Source organism: Penicillium malachiteum (genome assembly GCF_028827825.1).
Source record: "Penicillium malachiteum strain IBT 17515 chromosome Unknown utg000004l:1.0-4883003.0:1.0-4884900.0, whole genome shotgun sequence".
Taxonomy (NCBI): domain Eukaryota; kingdom Fungi; phylum Ascomycota; class Eurotiomycetes; order Eurotiales; family Aspergillaceae; genus Penicillium; species Penicillium malachiteum.
In genome coordinates, this window is record NW_026643097.1 from 1,908,985 (window position 1) to 1,916,885 (window position 7,901).

The window sequence follows — 7,901 nt, forward strand, 5'->3', positions numbered from 1 at the left end:
GCCTGAAGACTCAAGTCGTACATTCCGACAGTAATTTCTCGGGCGCGTAAATGAAGAAATTGTGTGATTGAGCGACACATTCGCTCACATATTCTATTCCATTAATTCAATTTGTGAAAGAATTCGAGTGTTAATTCCTTCAAGGACTATAGCCCTCAAGCGATAGGCTGTCTAGTTCGACCCGATCGCAATGAGCAGTGACACCGGAAGACCCACCTGGGCAGTGTCTGGACTTGACGTATTATATACTTTAAGGAATTCCACAATCACTGGCATTTGAACATCTTGAACGTGCTCTTATGCATATCAAGTTCGGGCTGTGTGGATATACACCTACAGAGATGGTCTCAATTCCAATTTGATTTTGCAAAGAATTCAAATAATGCGTTAGCAGATTTTTTTCGCGTACACTCGATTATCGATGGAATAATCTCGTCCCCAACTTAATTAGAGATATTAAAGATGAACGTATCCAAGAACGCAAATGGCATTCCTTGGCGCTATAACACAGCTTATACACGAATCAATATTTACAAATGAAGTTATCATGGGGTCAATAGCCTTTGATCGTAATGCAGTAATTTTTCAAGTCCCTCTCCGACTGTGCGTGTTCAATCTTGCATATAGAACCTTTCCCAAGCCCTAAGAAAGGCTTGCAGTCGAGGAGGCAGAGCTGTAAAATCGAGGGAAGATCGGCGATATTGGTGAGACAGGTGTAGTAGGTCGCGAATTCGCAGTTGGGGGGGACCAGCTTCAGACTTGCGACGCTAGGTGGAGTATTGTGGCGCCTAGAAGGCCACACAGACAGACATGCACGGGGCACAAGGCCCTGTTGCTTTGTGCGTAAAAGTTCACAAAATGCCTAAAGAGGTTTATCAGCTTCGATCTTGTTCAAATACCACGTTGGCTGTCAACCTACCCAGCCGTCCTCAAAAAGACGTGTAAGGATAACCTCATCACCTTGCTCCACCTCTAGCTGCGTATCCCAGCGTGGAGCGAATTCCATCTCAATACGGTAAACATTCACTGTTAGTAGTGCCACACTTGGTGAGTGACAGATTTCATGGTACTCGTCGATCTTTTTCAGGGATTTAGTCTCTGATCCTCTTGATGTATCAGAACTCGTGCTTGATGTACAGCTCTCCTCTAAGCAGACTGTTTCTGGTGGGATTATCGGGTTATCTTCCAATACACTTTTTCGTTCGACTATTATCGCCGGTGGTGGAGGTCGGATTTTGGTCACGACTGGATGGCTTGTATCCAGATGAGTCTGTTCATCGGCGCTATCATATGACGAGCTTTCGAATTCCTCGTGAAGGGAAGATGATCCAGATGCCATTTTCTCGTCCTTCTCAACGACCGCTTCATCATCAACTCTCTGTCGCCCCAATTGAGAGGAAATCCAGCGTCGCAAATTGGAAAACTTCATCGTCGCACACTTAGAAATTCGAGTATTTTGTTCAAGAATCTTCTCCATAATTGGGCGCCTTGTCTCGACCATTGTAGCGCCATCCTTGGGAGACGATTCAGATTTAAATTTCGATGAGGAAAAGGAAGCTCGGATTGCACTAATCGCTTCAGCACCTGTCGCTAGTACACCCGTCCACAGACCTCTGGATTGACAGAGGGCTGCCACAAATCGTTCCTTTGAGACGGTTGGCTGGGGGCTTGACTGAATGCGCGGCTGCTGATATGTTGCGAGTATAGGTTTCTTTCGCTCAGCTTGTCGCTTGAACCAACTCACAATCACGAGTATTATGAGAAATGCAAGAAAAAAAACGATCAATAAATGGTAAACGCGAGATTCCGCAGGTGATAGTTGTTTCTGTTGCGGTACGTTGTTGGCCACTGATGGTGTAGACGAGACTGGAAAGTTGAAAGCAGTTGCTGATGGGGTTTCACTCGATATAGCAATTGACGAACTTTCAAAAATATCCGTTGTGATGGCCGGTTTCTGTGTAGAGACCGGAATTTCAGTCTCAGCGAGCCTAGTTGTATGCCACACTGGTGACTGTGGCATACTTGTCACTATTGCGTTTGCTACCACAGGCGCACCTGGTGACGTAGTAGGGCTTTGATTGGTCTGCACGCTCACGTATAGATTATCCGCTCCATGTGGATATTTTGCTGGATGATAAAGACCATCATCGGCGGTGCCCAGCGGTGTTGCAGACGCCACCCCAGCACCCGCATCGGCGACTGTTATTTGGGACATAGCACTCATGGTAATGTGAGGGAAAACCTGATGTTCCGAGGTCACCACTTATAGATGAAGCGGGAAGAGACCAGACAGTTTCTAGGGATCCGAGTCCTTGCTGTAGGACTTTGTCGCGTTGATCAACTCTTTTCAAATGGTTGAGGTTATGCCCCACCATGCTATATATACTTTGTCCATGGTATACAGATGTGTATGTTCAATTGTTTACAAACATCTAAATCAGCGTGGTATGTATGGAGAATGAGAGAGGCTCCCTGCAGTAACGTTGCAAAATGTCATAATAGCTGGAATGTAGGATCTTATGTTATTGTGCTCATTCTGATAGTAGCCCAAGACTCTGATCCCTCAAGTCGTCTACGCTTTATCTAAATTATTATTACACGAAACTAAAAAAAGTAGAGTTCGAAAGCAATCTTTCATTGAGACTAGCATCTGCGGAAGGGTATTATACCTTCGTGATCGCACATGTATTTTCAGGCGGTAAATCCCATCAGCCAGATGTGGTACAAGCCCAGGTCCCGATAAATAAGGGCGTGAAGGAAGTACACATTCTTCTTTGCCGACTCTATCTGTCCTTTAGTCAGAGTATGAAGGGAGTCTTAGCACTCGACCTCGCGAATACGCCAAAACTCCGAATTGACATAATTATAACATATAAACCTATCATCAGAACAAATTTCCTCCGTGGAAGGGAAAGCTGCAAATAGCATAGATCATTTAACCCACTATCGCTTCAATGACTAGCAATTTTAGAGTAGATTATGTATGCCAGTGCCGTTCGAGCCGCACTTGATTGTTACCCACGACTACATAGATGCACTGCTAGGGGGTGTCGTCATCAATGTTTTAGAGAGCATAGGCTACACAGAAGCCTGGCTAGAAGAAAAGAAGTCTGCAGCTAGTGTTCTGACTCTATGTTTAAACTTTGGTCCCCCTTCTTTCTGTTCCCCACTCCTTCACAGTAGCTAAAGCTTAGAGTCTATTTTTATTAACATCGTTCAATCCAGGGGTCAAGCGCAGCGGTAACTATTCCGGCCAATAGGCTTGCTTTCCACCGGCTCCTTCCGCTATAACCTTGGAAACATTCTTGGTCCTTAGTAAAAAGGTCTTACCCAAAAGCACAATGCCGGAATAAAATTACGCATATTTAGGGAAACTATCCTATTTGATCATTGTGGCTAAAGCACATAGTAAGCATGATCTCTTAGCAGAGAACACGGGACATGAAGCGTTCTTCTCTTTAGCCCGCTTCTCCAGGGAATGATTTGCCGACAATGAACCAAAAGACACAAGCATTATATAACCAGAATCGTCATTTTAAATTCTTTGTTTCACTTATGGTAGTCATGAGGGAAAGGCCACGGCCCATCGTTTAGGTTATCTTCATTCTCAAGTGCTACTTTTCTTTCTTTTGTAAATACACAAGATATTTTCCCAATAGTACATTCCTGTTCAATAATACCTACCTAGGCTCGATGGTTTTCCTTACGGTGGACGTCCGGTTGAGTAGACATAACATACTAGGTACCATGTTGAATTGGGTAGGTGCTGAACTTCCCGTATCAAGTGATTGTATTATATATATATATATATACAATTAAATGATAGATCTATGAATTTTATCTGTCCTACGTATTGTAGTGCCTAGGTGAGGAACGCAGTCCTCCTCATGTCTTCGAACCATGAAAGGATAGAAAAAAGGTCCACCACTGGGGGTAGTAGTAGGGGGATAGAAGGAGACCACAGGGTAGATGGAGATATGGAAGTGCAAGAGGTCTCTGATGTTTAGGTATCACGTACAGAACGACTATATATGTATACTAATACACTGCTTATTTATATGCCACGCTGCTACTCCACTCTACAGTATATAGGTATCACATTCTATATTTTTTAGTACTGATCTACCCAATAACCTACTTTCCTGAGTTCAAGCTGTTGCACATTTATATAGAACTGACGTTGACTCGCTGTAGTAACAAAATATGTCAGGATACTGACTAATTTAGATTTTCTCTCGTCCTGTGTAACTCTACCATCGGATGGAAATAGTCTGAAATTAACCTGATATTTACATACATCATTTCAAAAAGATTTTTCGAGACTGGCTTTGTTGAACAAGCGCCGAACAAGAGCAATCGCCTTGTTGTACGACAGGCTCCCTATTCGAACATTCGCGTTGTGCCTTTTCACCTGTTCAGCATGCTTCTCGGTATCAGACTGTTCAACCATGTCTGTTTGCACACTGAGACTGCGTAAACTTGCGTTTGGTGTGCGGAAATGACACAGTTCACTATCAGAAATGTCGAGGAATGCACCAAAGCTGATCGCACGCCGCAGGCTCAGTATATGCCTCTTTTTGTTCGAATTTCTCGTTGACATAGGTGGGCTTGGGATAGGGTCGATTAAGATCCGTTTGCGTACGTCGTCCACATTGGGGCTCTGTGGACTGACTGTTGTGGAAGGAATGGATAGTGTTTCAACCAAACACAGCGAGCTTGCTGATGACTCTGTCTCGTGAGAAATAGTAAATCTCTCTCTCGATCGCTGCGAAGTTCATGAGAAAATTTCCAGTTTCATAATCAAATAGCCCATATTAAGTAAACCCACCCTAGATGCACCAGGCAACAGTCGCCCTAACAGACTCTCGTGGAGGAAACGCATTCTGAGCTTTCTTGTAGCGGGTAGAATTGATTTCAGATAGAAATGGGAGGTTGAAGGATTTTTGCTCTAATCTTCACATTTTATAGGAAGTCAATTCGCGTACGCGGTTTAATTCCTGTTCTGACCGATTGGAAATAGTCTAAAGGCTAGCAAGGGATATGGATATGCTGTATTGAAAGAAACTAGGATATTGATAGCCAATTCCATCCCTTTAATATCCTTGACTGAGATGGCTCATACGGGGACTCGGAAAGATGAAAAGCGGCTTAGATAGACAAATACATTGCAGTCTAATTCAAGTTATCGCAAATCATGCTTTGACTCCATTCATAAGACTGTAAATCAAGGCCGTTTATTCCTTTAGTGTCTCCCGAGCTGTCAGATAGGGTTTATGCTGTTCAGTCCAGACGTCTGGAGTATTTGAGTACTGCAAGCCCTGGAGGTTACGGGTGTATACACTGCATTCAAGTACTAGTAACACACTAATCCGATAGCCACATGTGTATTATATATCATGATCTTTCAATATGACTGTCTCATTGAAGTTGCGCTGCTTAAAGCGCTCGCTTGATGTATTGTTAAAGCTGTGTTGAATCATCAGGGAGCCCTCAATTACTACCTAGAAATAGTTCATGCAAAAATATTTAAACGTTTGACTACTCCGTACACGACAAAGGAATGTGAGGGGCCGATAATAGGGGTAAGTGATTGGGTGGAAATAATAGCCACCAATGGCACATGTGCACGGACTTCAAGATACCCTCGGGAGTTGATCTAAAAAGAATTGGACTGTTCATGCGCAATATGGACAGTGCGCATGTAACTAATCCCCTGCAATTCTGCGCATTCGATGATCCCAGGCCTATATCCTAAGAACTGCCACACCATCAGCACTAGTATCTTTCCCTTTGCTAATATTGTTCAAAGAGTGATTTTTCGATCTTGAATGACTTAATATAATGAATTAACCTACATTAACAACCTCTAACAGGGAGTTCCCTATATCCTTCCAAGGCTGCCGCGTAATAGATTTCTTAGTGCTGCCACAATGCTCTTTACCGTGATGGATATTATATACAGCGTCTATCGAAGAACAATTGAGCACTGGAATTTAATAAGTACAATCTTTAGGACATAAAGAATATAGTAAGTAGCTGTCCAAACTCAGGAATGGTTTTGTTTTTGTAAGGGATAGCTAGTTTAACTGCGGCAGAGGCACCATAATAAAGTATTTGGGAATAACAAAGATCAAAATAGAAGGATTCGTTATCAGCCCGCTGGCAGGTTTCCCCTTGAATAATTTCCTTTATGTCGACTTATATCCCCTACGTAAGCCGGATATGACTATGTAAGGGTTGACTATTATATCATCGTTTTCTGCGTGAATTTTCAGCTGTTTTGCTTAAATGTAGGATGACTCAAAGATAACTGCTTTTTTCAACCTTATCAAGTTTAGAATAGAGATTAAATCACCTAATAACGTGATTCCCGGTTGAACGGATCACCCGGTTGAACGGATCACCCTACCATATTAGAAAATTTCAAATGCAAATATTTTAACCCAACTCAAATAAATTCAATTATAAATACGATTTTTACATACATTAATCCGATGGCCAACCTCTCGGCACCCACTACATGTAGGCGGAGCCTTTTTGGCTGGCTGACTTGGCTGAATAGGCAATTCAACCTGGGTGGTTGATTCGACCATAGGTGGTTCGATAGGCAAGTCCACCTGCGCAAGTAGCTGTAGGCCTTCTTCAACAGTTAAACCCTCTTCACATGGTATCTGCCTAGCTGATCGAGTACGCTTCTGTCGTTTCTTTTCGTTTGTAGTACGTAAATTGGCGTTTTCTTGTGCTAGTAGCGCAGTGTTATGTAGCGCTATATAGTGGCCTTTGATAATTTGATCTAGCATCAATTTTGATGGGCTAGGAGGGCTGTTTGACCGTCGTTTGAGAAGATTCTTAAGCATTGAAGCTTGTTTTTGAAGCTGAACCACAGTTTTAGGTGTCTTAGGTGTAAATTGACTAGATCTGCTGCTTGGTCGGCTACCTGGTGGTGTAGGTGTCCGTAGAGAAATATTCAATTTAGAAAGAACTCTTTCAGCATCAATTGGTACTAATCCAGTAGCCAAAAAGCTATTTTGGATAGTATTCGGCCGAAAAGCCTCAACGCGTGCACGCTGGAAATCAGCTAAAAAATCAAGCTTGTCGATATGGTTATAGCCTGTACGTGCAAGATCGCTTATAAAGCGCCCATATGTACGTTTCAACACTGCAAAACAACCAACATCCAGTGGCTGTAAAATATGTGATGAATGTGCAGGTATACAGAGTGGAATGATGTTGTTTTCAGTGCAGATTCGGTCAAATTGGGGTGTAAGATGGCTTCCATGGCCATCAAGAATCAATAGCCGAAAACGACCACGGACACGTGAATTTGTTGATGGGATAAATAGCTTTTCAAGCCATCTTAAGCCAATCTCATCAGTAGTCCAGCCATTAGCTGAGACCTCGAATCGCCAGTCTTTTGGTAGGTTATCGAACCAACTAGCCATAGCAACCTTTCCCTTAAAAATCACACATGGTGGTAATGAATAACCATCTGCACAGATAGCTTCAATTGCTGTTACCCATTCACAGTTCCCAGGCTGTAAAATAGCTCGTCGACCATAGTATTCTTGCCGTGTTACAACTGTCTGTGTTGAAATAAGGCCCATTGCAAAGCCTGTCTCATCAAAGTTGTAAATATCCTCAGGTTGGATCCCATTCTCATCGATAACTTGTTGTACAGTTGTAAACCATGCTTGGATCGATTTAGGATCTTCGTTTAGGGCACGTTGATAATCATATCGCCTAGAGACACGTGTTCGAATCTCTTCACGTCGATTAATAAAGGCTGATGGCCAATTTTTACCAACTGTAGGTGGGGGGTGGCTACCACGCGCAGCTAGTAGAATATTGGCCATATCTCGTATAGTAGATGGCCTAGGAGCTGCACCACGTGTATCCATAGA

At 42.9% G+C, this 7,901-nt stretch overlaps 2 protein-coding genes across 2 annotated transcripts; one reads left to right on the forward strand and one right to left on the reverse strand.

Moving 5' to 3' along the window:
- Positions 1 to 553: 553 nt before the first annotated feature.
- N7483_008857 (SH3 domain protein) lies at positions 554 to 2,224 on the reverse strand (the record flags this gene model as incomplete). Its single annotated transcript, XM_057092284.1, has 2 exons — positions 554 to 862; positions 920 to 2,224. The coding sequence occupies 2 exons, from the start codon at positions 2,222 to 2,224 to the stop codon at positions 554 to 556; spliced, it is 1,614 nt and encodes a 537-aa protein (XP_056943458.1).
- A 1,834-nt stretch (positions 2,225 to 4,058) lies between these two features.
- On the forward strand, positions 4,059 to 4,477 carry N7483_008858 (uncharacterized protein; the record flags this gene model as incomplete). Its single annotated transcript, XM_057092285.1, has 2 exons — positions 4,059 to 4,084; positions 4,312 to 4,477. The coding sequence occupies 2 exons, from the start codon at positions 4,059 to 4,061 to the stop codon at positions 4,475 to 4,477; spliced, it is 192 nt and encodes a 63-aa protein (XP_056943459.1).
- Between the last annotated feature and the right edge of the window lie 3,424 nt (positions 4,478 to 7,901).